The sequence below is a fragment of the Grammomys surdaster genome, unplaced genomic scaffold (genome assembly GCF_004785775.1).
Source record: "Grammomys surdaster isolate TR1022 unplaced genomic scaffold, NIH_TR_1.0 126051, whole genome shotgun sequence".
NCBI lineage: Eukaryota > Metazoa > Chordata > Mammalia > Rodentia > Muridae > Grammomys > Grammomys surdaster.
This window is the reverse complement of record NW_021620862.1, coordinates 1,468,984-1,495,617: the sequence shown is the minus strand read 5'-3', so window position 1 is coordinate 1,495,617 and position 26,634 is coordinate 1,468,984. Positions and strand designations below refer to the sequence as shown.

The window sequence follows — 26,634 nt, the reverse complement described above, 5'->3', positions numbered from 1 at the left end:
AGCCTTAGGCGAGACAGCGGAAAAGCCTGAAGAGGGTGGGGCCAAAACGGCTGCTGTGTGGGCGGGGCCGCATGATAAAAGGGCGTGGCTTCCAGAGAGGTGAAGTGGGAGGTACTGCAAGTGTCTGCGAGTGGGTCGCGGGACTCACGCGGGAGGGCGGAGCTTCATGCGGTGGGGCGGGGTTCTAGCACTGGAGGGCGGGGCCCGGGTGCGCGCGAGCTGGGCGGGCCTGGCGCGACTCAGGGCACAATGGTCTGAGCTGCCAGCTGAGCGTGAGCTTCACCCTGTTCTCCGCGCCGCGGGCTGGGCTCACCGAGCCTTCTCCCTCACGCCGTGCCGGCGTCGGGCCATGTACTCGGGGAACCGTAGCGGCGGCCAGGGCTACTGGGAGGACGGGGCGAGCGCGGAGGGCACAGCACCGGCGGGCACGCGGAGCCCCGCTCCTCTCTTCAGCCCCTCCGCGTACGAGCGCCTGGCGCTGCTGCTGGGCTGCCTCGCGCTGCTGGGCGTCGGCGGCAACCTGCTGGTGCTGCTTCTCTACTCCAAGTTCCCGCGACTGCGCACTCCCACCCACCTCTTCCTGGTCAACCTCAGCCTCGGCGATCTGCTGGTATCCCTGTTCGGAGTCACTTTCACCTTCGCGTCGAGCCTGCGGAACGGCTGGGTGTGGGACGCCGTGGGCTGCGCGTGGGACGGGTTTAGCGGCAGCCTCTTTGGTGAGTCGCCCGGGACGCGTTCTCCTTGCCTCTCAACTTTCCCTGGGTACATCAGCTCTGGGCCTCCGTCCTCCCAGGATCGTCCCTGATAGACAGTCATCACCCGCAACTCCCTATCGCTCCTCTTTGAGAACCTCCCTTCATCCCCAACCCTCGCCTCCCTTTTCCCAGGAATTCTCCCTTCCACCTGGTCTTCATCCCCCAACTGTTTCCCTCCTCCCCTGGATCTACACACATCCTTCCTCCCAGCCAGTCATCAACGCCAGCTCCTCATGCCTCTGCCGCACTTTCCGTAGTCTCCCTGCCGCTGTTGTGCCACATTATGTCCCCTCATCTGTTTTTACTTCCTACTGTAGCTCAACAGGGCATCTCACAGTGGACTTTACACAGGGAGAAAGAAATGAGGGCCTGTAGAGTCAAGAGATGCAAGAAAAAGTCTACTCCTGAAAAGTGGAGGCGGGGACAAAGAGTTTTAATTCATAAATTTAGTTAGTATTTGTTCCTCAAAGTGACTTGCAGAATCCTAAATAACGCAGTATTTTACCCTCTTTCACTCGTTAGCAATTATAAATAGTTGAATGCTTTCTAGGGAGTGAGACTGTATTATATTTTTTATTGTATTTTATCTGCATTGGTTCTGTCACCACCACAGGTTACAAATGGCTCAAAGAAGTCCAACTCGTGTGAATAAATAATTAGCAGGGAAGCCAGTTCATTTAGTTAAAGTAGAACTTCTTGATTTCTTGAATTTTATATTGAGAATTGACAGGTTGAAGGTTGACTAATCCAGTATTCTAAACCTGGGTAAAACTCTGTGTGTGTGTGTGTGTGTGTGTGTGTGTGTGTGTGTGTGTGTGTCTCCCAAGGATTTCATTTGTACAATGATTTAAAATAGAAATGGATATTTCTTAAGGCTTAAAGTCCCTTTTTATGAACCTTAAAACACACTGATAATTTACTATTGCCTTGATCTTGGCAGATCTTAGAGAAAACATCTGTGTAATATCCTGGGCAGTTATTATTTGCCAACTTACATGTGACAAACCCAAATCTCATGGTATTTATCATGATTCCCTTTTTAAAATTTTAACACAAAATTTAGGAGTTAGTATGTTTGTTCACTGATTCACAATTTTGATACTTTCTTATTCTCTTTACCCTAATAAACATTGATCTAAGGACTTCCTTTCTATAACAATACTGAACCTCAAGGAAGATCTGTAAGCGGATATGAGTGGCATTATAGGTGGACTATGTAATTATTCTCTCTGTTACCTAAAAAATGTTTCTTGGGAGGGTTGTTTTTTTTTTAAGTGGATTCATCTTTAAAGAAGGTGATGTGTCAAGGGCCTCGCTTGCAGAAGCCCTGGGGTAGGCGACAGGTGTTTGTTTGAAGACATTAAAATCTTTTTTTCTGTGAAGTACTTTTTTTGTGCTGTCGTGTTCAGTGTCTTCATCTGGAACTGAGAAAACAGGAATGGGTTGAGTTTTTCTTATGTCTGCAGCACCCACCCTGTCTCTCCCTGGCTTGCTCTGCCAACCCTATCTTCCAGAATATTCTCGGCCCTTTCTTCCCCTTCTGAATTCCTGTTGAGGTCTGTCAGCATCAGAAGAGATTTCTTTAAAGACTACAAGAAACATCCACACGGATGTTTTTACTGGACTGTTCTTTATTCAGGGCATCTATTAGGACTTTGAATCATGGCGTTTATTCCCATCCTAAAACCTGGTGTTGCTCTTCTGGGGTTAGAGGATTGGGAATAAGTTACTTTCTGGGGAAAAGGCTAGAATGCAGTGACTGCAAAACTTACAACATTCTTAGCAAATAATTTCTTTTCCCAGAATATGCTTAAAGGTTGGAGATAGAGAAGACTGTTTCCTTTCTGTTCCTAAGCCAGGACTAATCAATTCTGAGTACCAAAGGAGAGTGCATTTTTAATTGCTGAAAGTTGCTAGGTGCTTGCTCCAGGCTTTGGTGAGGCTGCTGGCACTGGTCAGATGGTACAAGGGTGGGTTGTATGGCTACCCTCTTGTCTGGGCTTTCCCAAGCCATTCGATCTCATAGGTTGCCAGTTTTCCCATCTTTGTTATCTTCTATTGAGCTTTCTGTGGTTAAAGTCATCTGTCCTATTTCCTTTGTATTTTTCAAGGCTACTGTGTTCTATAGGTTAGAAAGTATCTACATTTGGTGCTTATAACCCCCTCCTCTCTCGCTGCCACCTTCAGCCTTGTTCTGTGCCTGGGGGAAGTGCATACATGCTTATACTTTACATATCCTCATAGGTTTTCTCTCCCTCTTTGTACTCTGCTTGAAGCTCAAGTAGGTTATTCACATATTCTTACACACACACACACACACACACACACACACACCAAGCAATTGCTTCATTCTGGGCTCTGGTCCTGGCATCTCAGAGAAGGCTAAAAATCCCCTGATAATCTTGGTCAGAGGTTTCCACCAGCTGGGCTCGTTAGGATCACTGTTTCAGTTAAACTGATCCGTCCAGCCAGTGACCTAGTGAATTCATTTAAATCCCAATTGAATGGCTAATTTTACGAATATCAGAATAACCATTTTCTTCCTTGTACCTGCACCTAGATGTCAGCAGATTTAATGGTAGTGAAAAGTAGAGAAGCCAAAAACCACTTATTGCTAATGTATGTGATGAGCAATCAAAAGGCTGGCAATAGGGTGTATAAGTGTGTTAGTCTGTAGACTTCCAGGTGAGCATGTCCAAAGGGAACAGCTGCCAGCCACACCTAGCATTGCATGGACTATAGCCAGCATTGCAGTGGAAGGGAACAGAAGAATCTTTTTTCATTATTTCTTTAGAAACGAAAACAACATCCTTAGAAAGATATTCATGGTTGCAGAGATAGTCTAGCAAAATGCAAATATTTATTTATTTAGATATAAAGAATAGATATTATTTATGTTTTAAATAGGTAACCAAGAGCTTTGTTTTTTAGCTTATATATGTACTTTGATGCTGATTGTAATATCTGAATATCTGAGTGTCTCAAGTATCTACTGCAAAATCCGTAGGGTAGTTAGGGATGTAAAAATCTTCTCTACAGTTGTTTTGGGATTACCTCAGACTTTGCTGGCCACAGTAATATTCTCCATTATGTTGGCCTGATCATAACTGCATAGCATGTTTCTATCAACACAGTAAAGCCACATAGTTCTTTTAGTCTTAACTCATGGTATTGTCTAAATATTTTATTAAAAATCAATAATTATATAAGACTTTTTTAAATTTATTGGGATATTGTGTCTATACCTCACAACAGTATTGCCTGACTTCAGGGGAAGGTATATAAAATACGTTTTGTTCATTAGAAAAACTGTTGGGAAGCATTTAATGAGTTGCTTTGGGTAGAGGTTTGTATCCACATTAACAAACCAGACTCCAGTGGATTGGAATTGCTGTTGCATGAAATTGCTTTTCTATTATTTACAATTGTGTTCTTTTCTTGAATTTTCATCTTTCAGAGAAGAGTTCCAGTCACAAATGCGTATGTGATGCATGGTAACATTTACCGCTAAGGTGAAATGCAGAAATGAAAAGGACACATCTGTTTTGAGTATGCTCAGATATGATTACATGCACTTTATAGTGTTTTTCATGCTACTGACTTTTTTAATGTTTAAAAATTGTAACAGTTAAAAGCTTAGGACTTAAAACTCAGTGTTTCTGAATGAGCATCACAAGTAGAGATTTTATTACAGCATCAATACCTCAGAAGAGCCCTCAACCTAGATCTCTACAGTATTCTTTCATCAGCTGTGGCCTGAAGTGTCAGCTCCTAGGATGGCAAACAAGCTTCCCACAGAGTTTGATGTGATTATCATAGGGACAGGTTTGCCTGAGTCCATCCTGGCAGCTGCATGTTCAAGAAGTGGACAGAGAGTTCTGCATGTTGACTCAAGGAGTTACTATGGAGGGAACTGGGCGAGTTTCAGCTTTACAGGTTTGCTGTCCTGGTTGAAGGACTATCAGCAGAACCATGACGACAAGGAAGGCATGACTACGGCATGGCAAGACCTGATTCATGAAACAGAAGAAGCCATCACTCTTTGCAAGAAGGATGAAACTATTCAGCACACAGAAGTCTTTTGTTATGCTAGTCAAGATGTGGAAGACAGCATGCAAGAGACTGATGCTCTGCAGAAAAGTCCCTCCTCAGAGGCATCTGCTACTCCTGCTGACTCTCTAGATTCTGCAAGCTTGCCCAAAGAAAGGCACTCGGCATACTGTACAAGCTATGAGGCACCTTCTAGACATACAGAGGGAAGTGATAGAGAGCTTTCACTACCCTCAGCTGATGCAGAGGACTCACTGGAGAAAGAAAAGTACTGTGGAGATGAAACTGGTATGCACACAGTTTCAGATGGAGATAAAGGTGAACACAAACTTGTAGAAGACAGCACTGAACAACCAAAGAGAAATAGGATTACTTACTCTCAAATGGTTAAGGAGAGCCGCAGATTTAATATTGACTTGGTATCAAAGCTGCTGTATTCTCAAGGGTCACTGATTGATCTTCTAATCAAATCGAATGTTAGTCGTTACGCAGAATTCAAGGCTGTCACTAGGATCCTTGCATTTCGGGAAGGGAAGATAGAACAGGTGCCTTGCTCCAGAGCAGATGTCTTTAATAGTAAAGAGCTCACTATGGTTGAAAAGAGAATGCTAATGAAGTTCCTTACATTCTGTTTAGACTATGAACAACATTCTGATGAATACCAAGACTTCAAACAATATTCATTTTCTGACTACTTAAAAACTAAAAAACTAACACCCAACCTGCAGCATTTCATACTGCACTCAATTGCAATGACATCAGAATCATCCTGCACTACATTAGATGGCCTTCAAGCAACAAAAAACTTCCTTCAGTGTCTTGGCCGGTTTGGCAACACTCCCTTTATATTTCCTTTATATGGCCAAGGAGAAATACCCCAGTGTTTCTGTAGGATGTGTGCAGTTTTTGGTGGAATCTATTGTCTTCGCCATAAAGTACAATGCCTTGTAGTTGACAAAGACTCTGGAAGATGTAAAGGAATTGTAGATGACTTTGGTCAGAGAATAAGTGCCAACTACTTTATTGTGGAGGACAGTTACCTTTCTAAGGAAATATGTTCAAATGTGCAATATAAGCAGATCTCAAGGGCAGTGCTCATCACAGATCAGTCCATTCTGAAGACAGATTCTGACCAGCAGATTTCCATTTTGGTAGTGCCTCCTCTGGAGCCAGGAGCTGCTTCTGTTCGGGTCATGGAATTATGCTCATCAACCATGACATGTATGAAGGACAGCTATTTGGTCCACCTGACCTGTTTCTCTTCAAAAACAGCCAGAGAAGACTTGGAACCCGTGGTGAAGCAGTTATTTATTCCTTTTGCAGAAACAGAAGCAGAAACAGACAAAGAACTCAGAAAACCAAGACTCCTGTGGGCTCTTTATTTTAATATGAGAGATTCCTCGGGAGTGTGCCGAAGCTCATACTGCGGCTTACCTTCCAATGTGTATATCTGCTCTGGGCCTGACTGTGGCCTGGGGAATGAGCATGCAGTTAAGCAAGCGGAAACACTGTTCCAGGAGATCTTTCCCAGTGAGGAGTTCTGCCCTCCTCCACCAAACCCTGAAGACATTATCTTTGAAGCTGAGGGTTAGCAACCAGGCACTACTGGAGTTAGTAATACACTTACCACTAAGCTAGACACCCCAAGGACAGCAAGAACTTTTAAAACTTAGAACACCTTCAAAAACAAAAGCAAACACTGGAAATGTTTCATCCTTGGCCTCCAAACGTCGTATGAAAGAGTGACCAGCAGTAACTGTAGGAAGCACTGGTCACGTGTCTTCAACACTGAGATACTGGGCACTGCTAGCCTTTAGCACTTGATTTGTTGGTGACTTGACTCTTTTGTTTCAGAATTGCCTCCAGGAATACAGAATCTTTGAATACCGGTCACTTTCATTTTACTTCTGGGTCCCTCATTAGCACCTTTCCTTACTTAAGGTAATATCACACTTGTTCCTGTGTTTAGGTTTTTATCTTCTTTTACACAAAATTAAAGCCTAAGGACTTTTTAAGCTACTGCTGCAGCTACTATTGTTAATACCACCTCAGATACATAGAGGGACACATAAATCATAAACTGGGATTGTTCTTTTGTATATTACATGAACACATAGAGATGGTAGTAGGAGTAGCAGCTAATTTAAATGCCGTGCGATAAGACTGTCAGAAGCTTAGCTGTGCATGCTGCTGTGTCTTGGGGTTGACACTTACATGCGAATTCACCTGCTTGACCATTGGAACTCAGGAGACAGTGAGACTACCCTAGCCTTCTACTTTATAAGAAGAGATACTTTTTAGTAGTCTAAGAAACACATATTTAAGATACACAATCTGGGCATGGTGGCTTACTCATGTAATCCTTTCATTCAGGAGGCTGAGTCAGGAGGATTGCTATGACCCAGGCCAGTCTGGGCTACAGTGTTGAAACTATTTCAAAACAAAACAATACCCCTCCCACCAAAAAAGAAGTACATTATAAAGAAAACTAAAGGAACAGGATTTATTCAGAAAAAACTTTTATAGACCCGACAATAACACTTAAAAGAACTCCCAACTCATGCTAACATAAATTAATTACCCCAGAAAAAGGTATAGATAGATGTAGGATAGATGTTAGAAATTATCAGAAAGGAATTCCCTAGGAGGAACAGTGGTACATCTTAATATGGGATTATTGATAGCTTTACATTTTAGATAGATTTCCCCATCCAGGCTTCTCAGGGTGAAGCATGCCACCTGGTTGGCTGGACTTTGATAAGCATTGGTAATAGACAGAGGGTATGACTTCTACATGTCTGTTCCCTGGAGTTAGATGGGAAGTTTCCCTCTAGAACCACCTACTGTACCCCAACAGGGAAAATCCTCTGTACTGTGGGAAGGGGCACAGCATGGTAATAGACACAGTGTGTTCTGAGTATACTCTTACTCCTTTTTAGTGAGGAACGCAAGGCAAGTCATTCACATGAATGACAGCATGCTGACAGTAGATAGCCATTGATTGGTGTTTGATTTTTAAAGTGAAAATATTGGGCATATCTTAAGGTTTAAATCTAGCCTAACAACTGAAATGACCTAAAAAATAGCAATTAAGAGAATAACAATTCTGAGATCAGTAAAATGGATCAGTAAAAAGTGAGAGTAATTCAAACCCAATGTATAAAGTTTGTCAGAACCAGTCTGTCCCAGAGACATTTAAAAGAGCTATAACTGTAAAAGATAAACAGACATTTCAAAAGGCAGAACTGAATGTATTGGAACTAAAGATTAGACTAGGCCAAAGCACTGTCTGTTTATTTGTTTGTTTGCTTGTTTGTTTGTTTGTTTTAAACTATGGAAGCAAATATATTACTTCGAATCATCACAAAATAATAAGTTGGAAATGAGATAAACCAGTAAAAAGTATTAATTAAAACAGTAAAACCTATTAGGAACGTTATCTAATTTTCTAGCAAGTTAGAATGGGCTTATTGTAGTTTTCAGATGTTTAAGAAATAAAATCATAAATGCTGCTTTTTACCAATTATATTTTGACTCAATGAGGGCTCAATTCTAAAAATCAAATAACACCCCTCATTTTGGGTAGGTGGGAACTGCAGGGTACAGAGTTGGCAAAGAGCTAACAACAAACAGAAACAATTACTTACAGTGACTCAGGATTAGAGGGCTGTCCAGTAGAGTAGCCATACATCAGCAGGAACAGAATAGAACCCTTACAATTAACTGCACTAACAAGAAACGTAGTCACATTGGCTTTAATTATGCTTGCTAATGATTTTGTAGGGTTTTCATAATATAAGCAACTACTTAAAACTTAACTCAAACTTATATTGGGAAAGCATGTATGAACCATTTCTCAAGCAGAAATGAAAGGCCTTGTTACTATTTTTATCTTTATATGGCTGAAAAAATTGTCACTGGAATAAAAATACAAATTAAAGATTCAGAAAGAAACCAGTACAGATATATTCTATTTCCATGGCTTTATGATTTACAAAACCTATAACATATAAATATATTACAAACAGAAGATAATTTCACAAGTTGCAAGATAGTTTCTTGAAATCTATAGATTCTAACAGCGATGGAATTTTAAAAAGCATTGACATATATATATATGTATATATTAGCTATATTAGAACAATTAAAGATACTAAAAGATAAGGCTTAATGAAGGAGCTAAATTTGAAATATGAGTATGCCTATGAGAACTATCTTGGCTTAGAGAAAATGCTATAAACACAGAGAGACCTCACATCATTGACTATTAGTTGTCTGATCTCAAGGCAATCACTTTTAGCTTCCATTCACTATCTATAAAGTAGATCTAATACTTAACAGACTTATTGTGAAGATCAAGTTGGATAATGTATAAGAACTCATATCTAAGGTAATGCCAGCATATGACATTTGTATGTAAATGGTTTTTATTATAATATCATTTGTGATGCCAAGCTTATGCTTTATGTAATTTGAGAGAATTGTGATAAATTATCCAGGAAAGTAAGCAAGGAAAGCCACATTCGATTTTAGAGGGGAAAATACAGGGCTTTGCCCTTCAAGTTCTTAAGGCATAATAACTCTGCAACCTGTCTAACTCTTCTGTGGTGCTGGGTTCAAGGAAGTTAAGACTAGTTAGCTATCTGGGAGGAAGGATTTAGAAGCTGCATCAGTATGGGGATAGGTACTCGGTCCACTTGACATCAAGTAATGCAGTTTATTTGTAAGTGAAACTGTTAAGCATAAAAGTAATAAGACTACGATTTCTACCCCAGTCATGATGCCAAGGAATGTTCTGGCAGTGAACGTTGACAAGGTACATCAACTAAAATTAAATTGAAAAACAAAACAAGGAGAGAAGGTGGAATAAAAAAGCTATCGCTATTTCATGGGTATTTTTAAAATTTTTAAGTTTAGTTTAGTTTAGTTTAGTTTAGGTTTTCGAGACAGGGTTTTCTCTGTGTAACACTGGCTGTCCTAGAACTCTGTAGATCAGGCTGGTCTCCAACTAGGAGAGCTGCCTGCCTCTGCCTCCCAAGTGCTGGGATTAAAGGTGTGTGCCTGGCTTGTTTTTATTATTATTATTTTAAGTGGATGCAAATTCTTTAGGTTTCCTACTCTTCTTGTGCATAGTATAAAGTAATAGGTTGCAAATGAGAAAAAAAAGAAGTAAAAATAATTTCCTTGATCCTCAAATTAATGTGTATTAAAATAGAGATTGAAGCAGTGTTGACTGAGGTCCTACTATTTTTAAATCTACATGAGTCTTCCTACAGTAGCATCATGTATTCATGGTCATTATGAAGAACTACTTAGGAGATTAACCAGAATTCTATAACAGATATTTTTGACATCACTTTGAGTAGGACATGCCCACAAAAATACTTAGACTGAACAAATAAATAAATAAAGCTACTTTTAAACAGATGTTCTAGCAATTTCATTTATATTTTTTTTAAGAAAGCCTACTAAGAAATGGATGCATTTTGCTGTATTGCTAGTGCTATTGTAAGCTTACAGAGAGTTAAATGGCATATGTAAGATTGTATGTAAACATGTCTGAGGATCAAAAAGATGTTAGTTTACACCAGAAATTATGTGTACTGGTTACATTTGTATAAAAATTTAGACCTCTACACTGGAAGGAATCAGAAGGCATGTAACCGCAGGTTAATATATGATCTCTTTGTTTCTGTAAGATATTAATGTGTAGAACTAAAATAAAAGATTAATTTGTGAAATGGTTTCTTTAATTGATGAAAAATACTAATATCTTGGAAACATGTAAATTGTTTTAAATTAACAACATACATTTCTATTTGAGTAAAAGGTGATCTCCAAAGATGTGTGCTGAAAGTTTCACAAGACTTTATAAGAAGAAACTTTGGGTGGAGATTGCTTTTTGTTTTCTTGTCTTTTCTCAGCTGTCTAACTTTAAGAACTAATCATAAAAATAGAAGGTGCATTCCAGTTCGTCAGTGTGAAGATCTTCCATGGCTTAGCACGATAGTGGATGCCTGTAATACCAAAGCTTGGGAGACTGAAGAAGGGGGATTGCTGTAAGTTTGAGGCCATCCTAGATCACATAACAAACCATCTAGGGCTATGCATACATCCTGTCTCAAGAGATAATGAGAATTACATAGGGATCCAAATCTAAAGCCATGCATTACTGTGGAGACTTAAGTCTGAGAGCCATGGAGATGAAGTCAGTTCATGGGTATCCACTGAGAGTTGCAGGGAGCTGTTGCCAAGGAATATACCTAGGGACTGTGGACACAGGCTGATACTTTCTTCATTCTGCTTCAGTGATCCAAAGTGATTTAACACAAAACGTCAGCTAAACAACTGCTGATTGTGGTGTCAGTCAGTTAATGGTTAAAAATTTGAAAGCAAACAGGACATGCTGTCTACCTGAGAAGCCTGCTGGAACACTTGCTCTAAGGTAAGGTGGCCTTTCCATTAACAAGCATATATGACGTTTTCTACCCACCACCTTCCCCTTTCCTCAGAAAACCAAGAACAACTTTCTGGCTTGCGATACATGATCCTTTCCCCCGAATTTTATTTTGTAAGCTTTTCTTCTTTTAGAGTGACAGTTTGTAAGAACATTCAAACACACCCCCCTCCTAACCCCCTCCCCCGCCCGCCCCCGGCACTTCTTCAAGAGGATACTAAAGCTTTGAGTTACATAGTTGAGAACAAGCTACTTAAAGACTAAATGCTGGATCAGTCAGTGGTTGCTGAAATCCATTCATCTGACCTCCAGCAGATGACCTCAGAGGAGAGGAGGTACAACAGTCCAAAGCACAAGGTCCTGAGTGTTCAGGGAGGTGCAAATATAAACAGCCAACAAACAGAAGCCAAAACTACCAAAAGTCAAGCTCTGCTTAGGATTGGCTTGATTTGCCTCTGTGGTTGATCTAGTTGAGGTCCATTACCATAGGCCTTTGTGTTAGCACTTCATTTAAATTTGCATTTATATATTCACTTGTGGTGGGGGCTGCCACAGTCCACCACAAAGTTTCCAGGGATTTAAATCAGGTCCTTGGGCTGATCAGCGGATCCCTTATCCACTGAACCATCTCACCAGTCTTTATAATTTTTATTATTACTGTTTTTGGTTTGGGGTTTTTTGTTTTTGTTTTGAGACAAGATTTCATATATTCAGGTTGTCTTGTACTTATTGAGTATGACCTTGCATTTCAAAAGAACTCCTGATCTTCCCTCTTTGGCTGGGGTTGCAGGTGTGTGTCCACACCTACTTTGAGGGTGCTGGAGATTGAACCCAGGGTATCTTGAATATTAAAAAAGCATTCTCCAGCTTAGCCACATCTTCAACCCCTTTTATTAACCTTTATTAAAATGAGCTGTTGTTTCTTTTGGATCAATGAAAGAATGCATTCATGTTTTAACATGAGGAACAATATCTCTAGCTTTGTGTAAAATGTACTCAATGCATATCATGGGTGACTCGACTGTTTTGTGAGTAGTAGGACAGCAATTTACTACAGTGTGCATAGGACACTGACTAGTTTCCTCAGGGTACCACTGTAAGATAAGGAAGGGCAAGTCTATATCCATTTAGCAGTGAGTCCTGAGATCTAAGTGATATGCCTGGACTCCTAGTTAGCATATAGATGCACCAGCATCTCTTAAGATATTGTGGTCCCACTTGTCCTGAATCTGAATAGAGTGGATTGTTCCACGTTCATGTGCAAAACATGAATCACAGCCTGAAGTGATGGCACTGAGAAAATAACTTTCTAACAAACATGCTATGAATTAAAATTTATACAGTTAAAGCAGACTGATCAGGTTTGAATGGATGAGGACGTTAATTATACTCACATGTGAAACATTTATCCTGCTATTGCTGTCAAGGGCCTTACATTAATTATTCCTACAATTGTCCTGTGAATTTAGCATTTACTGTTGCTACATATGTTTAATCCTTTATACACTTCCTTACAACTACTTACAGATGAATACCCACAAGAAGAAGGATGGCAAGGACTATGTATGTATGATTGGCCAGTGTCAGGAAGATAGGTGTCTGTAGTTTAGTCAAAAGGAAATAGCATCTTCAAGCATTTTATAGTTTGCAGGAAATAATTCTTGACGATGTCCTGAACTTGCTCAGTATGACCTTGCATTTCAAACACATCTGCATAGAGGATATACCAGGGTGTTGCTTGCTTCTGCCTCTTTGAGGCAGAGTTTTATAACTTAAGCTGACCTTGAACTTACTGTGTAGTTAAAGATAATCTTGAACCTGTGACTCTCCACCTCTCAATCCTGAGGTTATAGGTGTGCACCACAATTTCACTTATTTTTGCTGTATGGCATATAATTAAAGGCAGAGTCTGTCTTTTGAGATCTACTTGTTCCTTTATTCATCTCAAATTTATTATTGATACTGAGTTAGAGTATTCTTTGTAAGTTAGCATTATTATGTTTATAACCTTTATTCATCTCATTTATTATTGATAACTGAGTTAGAATATTCTTTGTAAGTTAGCATTATTATGTTTATAATCTTATAATTAAACCTTTTAAATAAGTTTCAAGAGTTTTACATCATAAGGAAGAAATACTGCAGAATGTCTTGCTAAAGATCCAAGGATCTTGCTTTTAGACAATTAGTAATTAAGAATTTTCCCTTTAGAATCAGCCTAGAATGAATCAATAAGACCATTTCAAAATGGCACAAGCTTTACTTTAATGATGTTCCATTAATACTTTTATTAATTTTCTACCATTAGGACAGTGGTTCTCAAACCAAGACATCTGCTCTCTAGGAGACATTAGGGAGTGTTGGGAGGCTTTGTTGTCAAAATGGGGAAGAGAGAAGAGTAGGGGAAGGGAAAGGGGAGGCTATCAGCATTCAGGGAGACAGAAATAAGGGTATTTACCTCAGGGGAGCTCTCAACAGGGAATCACTCAAACAGACATCAGTGCACTCAAGAATGAGAGGCTCAGACCAGATAAATACCCAGAATGTTCACGAGGAATCTCATTTCTCTGTGCTCCGATGTCTCCCTGTTGTCCTCAGGATTTCTAACTAGATCACTTGTTCTTTGTACTTGTCATTATACACAGTAATTCCAGTCCATGCACTGAGCTGCTTTAATCATCACCACACTGCTTGTACTCACTAGTCTCCCTTGAGTCAGCGGTGCCTTCCTTCCAGAGTTTTAAGATCATGGAAACAATTCACAAAATCAGTTAACATCCCCTCCCCTCTTTTTTTGGTCAAATATGAATGAGAAATTTCATGGATTTTAAAAAACATCTCCAAGAAATAGAATAATTACAAGACAATTAGAAACGAGGACATTTTATATGCTACAGAAAAAAAACTACCCCCAAACTAATATAAAACAGCATATTTTGAAATGCTCTCTGAAAGAGTACTTTGTGAAAGTTCTTATTACATGCATCTGAGGAGCCAAGAGAAAGACTGAAAGAGTTGCCCACAGTGGAATTGCAGTTCCTTTGACACTCGACCAGAGGTTTAGAAGATGTTGAGACAGTGCCACAGATGTTAACTGTAGGAAATGCTTAATTAACACAGAGAAAACCCTTAAGATGGTTCCACAGTGGGATGCAGAGGTTCCCTCGCTGAACACTATTTATCCCAGTTTCTGGACCGAATTTTACGGATGAAAAATCTAACACTGGACACTTACTATTCGTAGGCACTCCTGTAAGTTCTTATTATCTTTTATTTAATCCCCAGTAACCACCCAGGTTAGATGTTTTTATTGGCCTCATTTTGCAGAAAAGAAAGCACACATTGAAGGCAAGGAATTTGGTGAACATCACAAAGCTGGTAAGTAAAAGGGCAAAAATGTGCTTCAAATGAACTCTGATACCATAACTCGCAGACTGTGACTGAGAGATACTTCAGTCTTCAGAGAAGTGTCAGATATAGTCCAGAGGCACAAGGAACTACATACATTCCAGGAACTGTTCCTGTCTCTTCTGTATAGGCATTACTTTTCAAAAGCAGCTCTGTGGTAAGCATTTGTGTTTCTACGTAGGATAAGACAGATTGTTCATTAATTCCCAGAGTCACCAAACGGTAAGCAGTACAGCTTGGAGTCTACTGGGGCTGACACTGACCTACAGTTACCTAATATGTTATATTGTACAAATATTACAGGCTGTACAAATGACTGGAGAACACAGGCATAGACCAATGAATGCACAGGAAAGTTACTCGTAAGCAGATCTTGGAATGCTTCACAAATGGGAAGGTAGTCGGCCTGGACCTCAAGGCTGGAAAGGATTAATATGGGATGATTCAAGGGAAAGTATTTGCTGTCAGAAACAAAGTCCTTGCTTGACTTGAAATGGAACTCCCACCCTTCCATTAGTTCTGGACTGTTACGATTCCTAGGTGTACCTTCCCCTTCATAGGCTTGTGGAAGCTCAAGGATTTGAGGCAAAGATAGCCAGTACTGTTATAACTGTCCCAGAATGGGTTTGCACTGAACCCAGCCTGTGATAGAAAGGAGACACACTGTTCTGATGGCATTATTTCAAAGCCAGACTATGGGGCTCAAAATTCTTTTCTGTTAGACCTGTGCCTGGAGACTGTGCCACTTTGGACTTCCAGTTACATATCACAGTCTATCTAATTTACGCTTTCCTTAGTGGAGAAAGAAATATGGCACCGAAGTAGTACAGGATAGAAATGTAAAAGTCAAAGGGAATTTCCTAAGAGCCTGGTTCAGTGTTGACATTGCATTGGTTCAGTAAACTAATGCTTTACTGTCAGATATGTCCATTCATGAAACTATACTGACAGACTTAGCTTGAAGGATAGGTCTGAAAATTATGGGAAGTTCTTTTAAAAAGAAAATCACCAGGCACCTCTCTGGCATTTAGTATCAGTAGATCAACAGAGTTCATTGGACAGAGCCAGGTTATGTACTATGCCATATAGAGGGACTAACATGAATAACAGATATCTTACTAGGAATTTAATTTTTATGGCAGTTTTGGTAAAGTGTATTGAAGCATTCACATTTTGTGCACTTGCCTCTATAACATTGCTAGCAATTGTCTTAAAGTATCATTGATACATGTAAAATAAAGCTACCTGAATTATAATATCCAGCTCCAACACTGTTTTATATACTATTGGCCAGGTGGCATTATAAGTGCTTTATGAATACTAATGAACTCAATTTCCAGTTCAGTTCTGTACTTAGGGGTACTTAGATGGTATTATTACCCCATATTATTAATAGTTAAGGAAATAAAAGCTCACGCAAAAAGAGGACGGTACAGGATTGACCTTAGTGTTAAGCTCTCTCCTTGCACCACCCTCAGATAAATGAGAAACTGCAAGAGACTCAAAGGTCCACAGAAAGAGAAAACAGTGTGGAATTAAACCCCTGACAAACCATTCAGGATCCATACCCAGCAAATCCTCCTTATTCCAAAAACTTGTCTCACTGTAGCTCATCTCTCCGGCAAGGTTTCTGAAGGGGGATGGATAGCCTCCACAACTCATTTCTTTATGGCCTCTGTATTTCTTTGAATTTGTCCAACACTAACCTAATCACCGTGCCCCTGCAGCCTCTGCTCATGACCAGTACCCAATGCCTTTGAACAATGTCTTTACCCGCTTATTTTAACTCCAATGGTTCCCAAAGACTTTGACTCTCACCGCTCTCAGCTGTTTTGTCCAATATCCCATATTGCCAAAGCCCAAGTACTGGAGGCCACTGCACAGTGAGTCTCACTGCTGCTTTTCAAGGCAGCGTTCATGCTGTAACTCTCTGTATCACTCTGCTAATGAGACTACAAAACTGAACTCACTGCTACACAAATGCATGAGAAATACAGAGCTTCCTTGGCTGGCCATGACATCATTCATAGACGTTTGCCTTCTTTTTGGATCATTCCCAGTAGCAGGCAGTTGCCTTCCCCAGTTGTCCATTAAATTATACCCATTTGAGTCTATCCTCCAGATTGGTGGACAGATAGATGTTAGGTGTGTGTGTGTGTGTGTGTGTGTGTGTGTTTTCTCTACTGAAAAATAAATATACATTTTTAAAGATATAGATTCTTAGGATGAAAGAACCTTACTTCCATCAAAATCTAGAGGTAAGCAAAATAATATGACCCAATGAGAAAGGAAAACAACTGATAGCCAGCCCTGTGTGTAGAAGTTTCTTGAACAACATAGATGCTAAGCTCCTTAAATAGTTTTCCTGTGAGTGCACTGCCCAGACCAAGGGTCATGGTAGTGTTGCTCTGCTGCAGGTGTGAAAACTGCTGGAAACAATTCAGGGACTTGGGTAGAAAAACATGGGTATGGAGATGGCTGGGGCGGGGCAGGTGGCACAGTCAAAGGTTGTTTGCAGTGCATTTTGGTATGGGGTGATACACAATGATTCTGTACCCTGTGTGCCTGCCTAATGAGTGGGCCTGTGGTAGAAATCTTGGAAAATGAATAACAACAACAAAACCAAAACCCTGTGAGATTTGGCGTTTATCCAAACCAACCTGGGTCAGCTGGTCTGAAAGTCAGAATCACCACAGGAACTGGTTCGTGGGCTGAGCACTGGGATCAGCCGTTGAGACAGCCTCCTGGAAGCTACACGGTGGCTCTTTGACAGGCCGGTGGATGGAAGCACGGTACCAGTTAAGGACAGGGCTGCTGTTCTGACACGAGGACTGTGTTCATGAGCAAGGGAGAGCTTGAAAGCCCGAGTGGTGCTGGAAGCAGCCTTGCTCTGACACCTAGTCCTGCTTTGTGCCCTTGGACAAGACAGTTACAGAGCTCTCACTTTAACCTGCACTTTTCTTTCTCTCTTCCTACTTTTGCCACTGGGGACTCGGGATGACTAGGACTTTGGAGGAAATGATTTTCTTGTGTATCTCAAATCCCCATCCTTGTCTCCAAGATGAACTTCACCTTAAACGTCCCATACAGCCATGTGACAAAGTAACGCTTTAAGCTCTAGACATTTGGTTCCTGAGTTTTACTCTCAGTCTTGTATCAATGTCTTCCTTTAAGGCATCCCACAGGCTTCTTATCTTCTTTCCCCATTCTCCTCTTATGATCCTGGCTAGCCTATATTTTCTAGCTGATTAATTACTTACACGAACACACTTCAACTTCTCATTCTTAGAAAAATACCCTGGTCCCTCAAGCTGGATGGATATTCTCTAGTTAAGTCATAGCATCATATTTTAAGTGACTATAAAGTCACTTAAAATAGTGTTACCATCTGCTGTATACTCTGGATCTCTGGAGAGTTTTACCAATTATAAAGTGACTGAATGGAAATATAATTAGGTACTTCTCAGATTCCTTATGCTTTTGACTTCCTTTTGTGCTGTTAGGCATAAGAGCTCTCCACCTTAAGGCTTCTCTAATATTTTAATTTGCTCATTTAAGTTATCTCACATTTTGTTCCCTTGGTGCCAAATTATTAGTCTAGCATGCTAGAGTGTACTTAGAAACTAGACTCATTGCACTAGGAAGGGCACCCTAGCACCGTTCCACAGCTCATTCACAAGACGATTTCTTTTCATGAATTTAAAAATGACCAAGTTTCCCTCTTGATTACAGCCAACTTTCTTTGGACAGATCTTTCTAGGAAAAACAATCCTGAAAAAGCCCTGGATCAGCAGCCAGATGATCTGGGTTTTCATTCAAGCAAGATCCTGTGACCTCAGGCGTGTCACACAGTCAGCACATTGTCCACCTTGAGTTCTGTGTCCCCTGGGAAGCAGGAATAAGCACAGAGAGGGATTTAATGGGGCTGTCTTCGTCAGCTACAGTTGCAGGAATCAGCAATTACCTGGAAAGGAGGAGGAAGGAGCTAAAAGATTGCCACCTCAGGGTTAAGGTAAATGTCTAAAATGGGGATGTCTGTCCAAGTTGGGCTGTAGAAAAGACAAAGAGCTGAACTGGAAGTTAAGGAGGTTAGAGACCAGTGAGAGCTGGTATCAGAAGACCTAAATAGTCGGGTGAGATCATGGGAAGGAATCGTGGGTGTCTTCCAAGTTACCACAGGGTGTCTGGGGTGTCCATGCCCGGCATTTTACCAGCTGCATCAATTACTTACCCCTCTTTCCTTTAAACAGTTACCATACTTAATGGACAAAACCACAGGCAGTCCTAGCGAGGAGCAGCATGAGCAAGAATAGAAACAGCAGCAGATGTTTGAACTATGAGACGAGAGTTATAGACCAAAGCATGAACACTGCCAGCCGACTAACTCTCTTTTGGGGACTCGATGGCTTCGATAAGGCAGCTCATTGTGAGTCACTACAGGCACAGCGTGGCTACTTCTGCCTGGCAGTGAGTAATAGGTATGCTTAAAGTACTTACCAGAAATAATAGTTTTGAGAAATAAAATTTATTTTATTTGGATGAGATTTTGCCTACATATATGTATGCATACCATGTATGTGCCTGTAGAGGTAAAAAACTGTCTGATCCCCTAGAATAGGAGTTATAGTTATATATATGTATGTTATATGTATATGTATGTTATAGATAGCTGTGAGCTACAAAGTGGGTGCTGAGAACCAAACCTGAGCCTTCTGTGACAATGACTCTTAATGACTGAACATCTCTTCACCTCCGGAGGGTGGTTTTTTTTTTTAAAGCAAACTATTTAAAACACATTTTAAAGATTTCTAACTCTTATGCTCTTCTTCCTTGGTTTTGGAACTGGATCTTGTGTACTATCAAGAAAGATTTATGTTTTAGAAAAAAATATTGAAAATGGAAATTGAGAAACAGCAGGAAGTAGGTATGAAAGAAGAGATCATTCACTAGAACATTTTTTTTAACCTAAATAAGGTAAATCAGAAGGCAGCTGTTATATTGGTGTTTTGGAGAATTATTGCTTAAATGGAAACTGAGCACTCTAACAGCTTGAAAAATCTTAAGCTTACAAAATGATCTGATACTGCAGCTCAGCACGGTGATGGAATGTATCCATTCAGCATCACACAGATTAAATCTCCTTTCTGCACCCCCTACTTCCCATGCAGGGAAATGTTGATTCCCAGACTTGGGCTTTGGAAGCGAGCTCTGTGGCTCAAACACTGGCTCAGCTAAATGGCCATGGCAATAGTACTTTCTAGTGTCACAGTGTTGAGAGGATTAAATAACACCATACAGGAGCTGCTCAGAACCATCCCTGACACACTAGAAGCAGTCCACTTCTCTGTGCCCGTGGGCTGGAATGAACTAATTATCTATTAGTGACGAGGGTAAGGAAGCTTTTCCAACAAGTAGACAGCATAAGTAAATTGTCAGTGAATTGCCACCTTGCTTAAAATACCAAGCAAGTGTTTTCAAACATTAAATGTACCTCTACCCCTTAATGTTTAAATATGAGTAAAGGCTGCTAATTATAAGAAGTAGGACTGGGGCCTCACTAAACCGATATGATCCAAAGGGGTTTTTTGCAAGGCAAACAGTTTTACTTCTTCAGATGGGTGCTTAATCAAGCAGGCAAGTATACCTGGCCAGAGTCCTGCTGGATTTTTAATCCTAACATAAAGAGATCCTGTGCCTTGTTCAAAGTGGTCAGATTTTCACCTCACATTGTCCAATTTAAAGTAACACAGTTGCTATGCTGAATACAGGTTTGAGCACAAAGGGCAACCTTGATGTTAACAGAAGTGCTGAGCTTAGCATAATTTTTACATGTTTGCAAACTGACTTCTTTAAAAAAAAAATGTTTTTTGTTTTTGTTTGTTTGTTTGTTTTTGGTTTTTGTTTTCTGTTTTTTGGTTTTTGGTTTTGGTCCTACTTAACCTTTTGATGTAAAAGGTAGCAGGTTTTGTTTCCCACAAAAGGAACAAAGTAGCATCTTTTGAAGTAGCCTTCAAATGGCTTAGTTTCCATTGCCCTATGCAGATAAGCAAAGCTCAGCCTCACCTCTTCCTGGATAGGATCAGCAAGCCCAGTACCATCTACCCCTACTTCCTGCCCCTCACCAGGTTAAACCACCAATTTCTCACAGAAGGTCTCTTCTCACTCTTCCAAGGACTTTCTTCTACCACTTTCCTTGAAGTGGGTGTGTGCTACTTTGAGTGATGGGCCCTACCTCACTAGCTCTTCCATCAAACAGGTACAAACATCTGGCCCAGGAGGCAGGCAGTACTGCTTTCATCATTTGTTTTGCTACAAAATTGCTTATTCAGTCTTGACAATGATCTAGAAATGTGCTACAAGATGTGACCATCTAGTGGCCAAAGGAGAAAATGACATTGTTCTTGAGTGTCTGACACATCCTGAATTGACACTCAAGAGCGCTCTCCATTTCTGTGCTTTCTGCTTACTCTGCACCAACCTGAAGCAATTCTACTCTCAAGTGACAAAAAACACTGTATGCATTACCATTTTACCAAGTTCATTCACATTCTAAATGAAGCAGGAAAATACACACACACACACACACACACACACACACACACACACACAGAGAAAGAGAGAGAGAGAGAGAGAGAGAGAGAGAGAGAGAGAGAGAGAGAGAGCGCAAGGGAGGAGGGAAAGAGGGAGAGCATTTTGTTTTTTTCGCAAATATGTTGACTTTCTTGGTGTCAAATGGATAATTATGAATATAAGCTGCAATTAAGCTCTTGTTCACAATTTCTCCTGTCTGTGCTCCAGCTTACATATAGAAGTTCTGGGATTACAGACTGTGTAACTGCATCCACTTTTATGTGGGTTGTAGGGATCAGAACTCAGCTCCAGACACTTGTCCAGCAAGCACTTTATCTACAGATCCATCTCTCCAGCCCTCAGCTTTGCTTCCTATCACACTTGCACCAACTCTATAAACTCTTCATATTCATCAATTCAAAATCCACTTCCCTTATAGCCCGTCCCAGTATTCCCCCATGACTTCACCAGGATTCAGACACAGCACTTCCCTCACTCTGCAGTTGTTTGCACAGCTGCCTCCTGCTTGCTAAGGGATTGTTGTCAGCATTTATCAAAGCTGGCCGCAGGCAATGTGGGCATGATGTGAGCAGCACCATGGAGAGCTGACTTTGTAGAGCACTGTCTTCAGAGTCTGAGGGTCCATAGACCCCCCCCCCCCCGCCTGACCCCTCAGGGGCTGCAGGGAGCTTGTTTACAGGTACCTGGTTCTCAGTTCTCTAGTTCCCTTTGCGTTCTTTCCTGGTGATCTGCTTCTGTTCCCTAAGGCACTACTTTCCTCTGTCATTCCTTTCCCACTTCACAAAGGCTTGCTCCTTCTCCTTCTCAAAAGTTAGTCTGACTGTGGAGTGTAGTTAGTGAGGAAGGAGGAAGCCTCCAGAATTACAGCACAGAATAATTTAAAATGTAGATGACAATACAAAAGAAATGAATGCTATTACAAATTATTAGGGAAGGCCAGTTAGACAACTCAGCAGGTAAAAGCAGTTGCTGCCAAGCCTGATTATCTAAGTTCGATACACTGATTCATACATCAGCATCAGATGGTAAATGGGGATTTCCCACTAAAAGTCTACGCAGAGGACATTGTTTGTCTTACTGAGTGTGTGCACCTAAAACCAGTCCATGGACAGGCAGACAGCAATTTGAATAGGCCGGTGTCCAGCAATGGGGAACCCAGCTGGATGAAGGCACCAAAGACAGGTGTTCTCTGCCTGTCCATTCCTTGATGATGGTCCAGTGACAGGTCAGTGTGCACCTCACAGGGCCATGTCTCTAAACAGGGTCACGGTACGGGTGCTTACCTCTTTGTTGGTCTGCTGTGTTTAATAAGTTCTGTGGTCTAATTCTTCTGATTTTTTAATAAACCCAACTAATGTTCTCAGATTACTTCGGCAAGTTTACATGCAGCACTGTTTTACTTTTTGGAATGTTACACATCAGTCTGTTTCTTGTGGGTGTGCTGGGCAGGAGGTTCTCATTGACAGGTGGTATCCAAATGTACAATAGGTATAGCCACCCTGTCTCTGTCTGGACTCAAAATGAAGACCAAAGCTGTGTTGTAAAATGGAATCACCCTTGTGGGATCCCTGCTGGGAACCACAGCCAGTCACTGGATGTGGACAGTATGGCCCTGCCACCTTTCTCTTCCAAGATCTGTCTCTGTCCAGACGTGACACCACAGTCCTAGAGAACTCACTTTGTATTTGTAGATGTTTCTTGCCTATTCTCTGAACAGTGTTTATGGAGGATGTATGGTTTTCCAGTGACTTCTCCTGCTCCATATTCTACTTTTCCTTCCTATCTTGCAGGGTTTGTTTCCATTACCACCCTCACTGTGCTGGCCTATGAACGTTATATCCGTGTGGTACATGCCAGAGTGATCAATTTTTCCTGGGCCTGGAGGGCCATTACCTATATCTGGCTCTACTCCTTGGCATGGGCAGGAGCGCCTCTCCTGGGCTGGAATAGGTACATCTTAGATGTACATGGACTGGGCTGTACTGTGAACTGGAAATCCAAGGATGCCAACGACTCCTCCTTTGTTCTCTTCCTGTTTCTTGGCTGCCTGGTGGTACCCATGGGGATCATAGCCCATTGCTACGGTCATATTCTGTATTCTGTTCGAATGGTGAGTTCAAGGCTGCAGATGTCCCTCGCCAAACCATGCCCCCCCCATCTGTCATCTAATGCAAAAAGAATCAAATTCTTCCTAGATGATCAGCTAGTCACCCAGAGTTGAAAGACTCTACAGGAGTTAATCTCTGGTTGGACTTTGCCCTGAGAGTAATTCCCTAAGCCGACCAGTGAGGAATGACATTTGCTCTCTGTGTACCACCCTCTAATACCAAAAGAGGCAAGGAAGGCAGATGGACAGTTCCAACCCGTACACCACACCACTCCCAACAGTTAAGAATTCTGAGAGGAAGAGTTACAATTTCAGTAGTTAGATTCATTCTGAGATCACATGAACTCTCGAGAGATTAGTAGAGGTATAAAGGACTAGAACATACACTGAGCAGGTTTTCTGTGGAAAACAGCCAGGAAGAGAATGAAGTAACTGACACACAGGCCCAGCAACATGGCCACATTAACTTCAGCCACGTGCCAATTCCTAACTGCTGTGTGTCTGTTAGGGTTATGTATATGTGCATTACATGTATATGTCTGTATGACTGATCATAACTATTTTTGGAATGAGTTATAAGCAGAGTAGGTCTAAGGGAAGGAATTAAGGCAGGGGAAGTGACTAACAGAGATTTGCCTATGTTATCATCAGAACAGAGAACAACATACAAATAATTTGGCTGCATTTCAAGCTGCAAGCTTCTCTCTGTAGAATGCCCATCACGGCACAAGTCTGTGACTCTGTGATCTGGCTGGATAATTTATGAATCAGTACTCAACAGAACAGTTTCCTCAATCATGAAGAAATTGTTTCCATTCATCCACAAACCTTTTGGGTTATCTTTTAGGGACTCGAAAATCTAAATAAAATAATTCATTTTACTGCTATTAAGTAAGTTAGAAAAGCACTTAAAAACCATTAAAGGGAGTTTGTGAGATGGCTCCTAAGTTCAGATCCCCCAAGTCTATGTAAAGCCAGGTATAGTGCAGTAATGTGTATCTGTAATGCAAGCAATTCTATAGCAAGATGAGAATATGAGGCAGGAGAACCTCGTGAAACTTGCAGGTTAGCTAAGAGCATCCATCTTATCTGAAATAAAATGGAAGATGGGAGTCTACACTGGAGGTTGTCCTCCAAGCTCCTCACATGCGCTGTTGGATGTGTGTGCCCATCCTTTCTCTGTTTCCCTCCCTCTCCTTCTCCCCAACCCATCTCTTACACACACACACACACACACACACACTAAAAAATTCTAATTAGCTATTCATTCAGCTCAACCACAGTAGGTTTTTAGTTGAGGGAACTGAAGAGATAAAGGCTAGATCCGGCTGCAAGATTTAGGTCAGAAGTCAATCTCCTGTGGTCCTTTACTTTCCACAAAGACAGGACAAACAATGATGGTCACTTGTCTGTTCCAAAAGGAAAGGGGTTATTTTCAGTCTCATCCTGTTTCCCTGCAGCTTCGCTGTGTTGAAGATCTTCAGACAATTCAAGTGATCAAGATGTTAAGATATGAGAAGAAAGTAGCCAAGATGTGCTTTTTGATGGCCTTTGTCTTTCTCACCTGCTGGATGCCTTATATTGTGACCCGCTTCTTGGTGGTCAATGGTTATGGACACTTGGTCACCCCAACTGTGTCTATTGTTTCTTATCTCTTTGCTAAATCGAGCACTGTGTACAACCCAGTCATCTACATCTTCATGATCAGAAAGGTAAGCTCTGGCATTACGGACTTTCTTTTTCATCCTGAGTAACAAGTAGAAATCGATTGTTTGAGGTTTGACAACTTAGAACAGTATCAAGGATAAAATAAAACAACAAATCTAAAGAAAAAGAACCTAAGTCAAGAATTCTGTTTAAGTGTGGTGGGGAGATGACTCAGAGGTTAAGGGTGCTGTTACTCTTCTAGCAGACTAGAATTTGAGTGCCAGCACACCCCTGTCAAGTGGTTCACTGCTGCCTGTAATGAGTGCTCCAGGGTATGCAATACCCTCTTCTGGCCTCTGCAGGTATCAGATGCACACACACACACACACACACACACACACACACACACGTACACACGCACACAAATAAATAATAACTTAACAATTGACTTTATTGCTTTGTTTTCTCTGCAGTTTCGGAGGTCTCTTCTGCAGCTCCTATGTTTCCGCCTGCTGAGATGCCAGCGGCCTGCTAAAAACCTACCAGCAGCTGAGAGTGAAATGCAGATCAGGCCCATTGTGATGTCACAGAAAGATGGCGACAGGCCAAAGAAGAAAGTGACCTTTAACAACTCCTCCATCATCTTTATCATCACCAGTAATGAGTCCCTGTCAGTTGAGGACAGTGACAGAAGCAGCGCATCTAAGGTTGATGTCATCCAAGTGCGCCCTTTATAAGAACAGAAGACAGAGTCTTGTATCAGCTGCCACACAGTGTCACTGTCAGGAGTGCCCCAGAGTCCCCATTTGGTATAATACTGATGGAACCTCTGTGGCCCTGCAGGAAGTCTGAATTGCCCATATGTTGTCTGTATTCAAGAAGGGACTGAGCAGGACAAATGATTTTAACTCAAGGGTGCTCCGTAACCTGAGAAACTCCTGGTGGCACAAGATGACCAGCTGGCATCATCATCTTCTATGCCAGGATTTAATATCTGAACAACTGTATTTGCCAAAGCACACAATACATTTTGTTTATCAAATGTATTTCACTATAAAATAACTGTCTCGTATACACGTGTACAATGACCAGAACATCTGGAATACATGGTGGCAGTGTTGGGTCCTATTCTGTGCCATGTTGTATGTTTGACCAATTCAATTTATTGAAGAGATAATAAAACAATCCCTACTTTTATCTGAAAACCAAAGGCTGTTGTCATGTGTGTAGTATAGCCTCAAGGGCTTCCAGTTCCAGAGGGTTCTGTAGGAAACACTGTCGAAAAGCAAAGAGACTTCACTGTGGTCATGTGAATCATTGGTACCACAGCAGAGAATGGGTATTGGAAACGGGGTACTGAGGATAGATTGACACCTCTATCTATTCATCTCAGAAACCAGACAAAATTTCCTTTCTTTTTAATAAGTTCCCACTATTCTGTCAAAAGCTGTACACCAGAGGAGGAATTCCTAGTAAGCAGTTATGTTCAGAGGGAGGTGCTAATATTTTAGAGTGTTAATACCATGTATTATTACTTAAATTTTATTGCATTTATTTATTGTGTGTGTGTGTGTGCGCACATTCATGTCATATTGTGCATGTGGAAATCAGAGGACAGC

At 41.1% G+C, this 26,634-nt stretch overlaps 2 protein-coding genes across 2 annotated transcripts; both read left to right on the top strand.

The window, feature by feature from the left end:
• Positions 1-252: 252 nt before the first annotated feature.
• Positions 253-26,225, top strand: Opn3 (opsin 3). The gene is made up of 4 exons (XM_028755259.1): positions 253-716; positions 23,052-23,371; positions 24,829-25,080; positions 25,489-26,225. Exons 1-4 carry the CDS (start codon positions 350-352, stop codon positions 25,750-25,752), a joined length of 1,203 nt encoding a protein of 400 aa, XP_028611092.1. The 5' UTR covers positions 253-349; the 3' UTR covers positions 25,753-26,225.
• Chml (CHM like Rab escort protein) lies at positions 660-9,781 on the top strand. Its single transcript, XM_028755257.1, has 2 exons — positions 660-716; positions 4,213-9,781. The coding sequence occupies exon 2, from the start codon at positions 4,532-4,534 to the stop codon at positions 6,395-6,397; it is 1,866 nt and encodes a 621-aa protein (XP_028611090.1). The 5' UTR covers positions 660-716; positions 4,213-4,531; the 3' UTR covers positions 6,398-9,781.
• Positions 26,226-26,634: the final 409 nt, after the last annotated feature.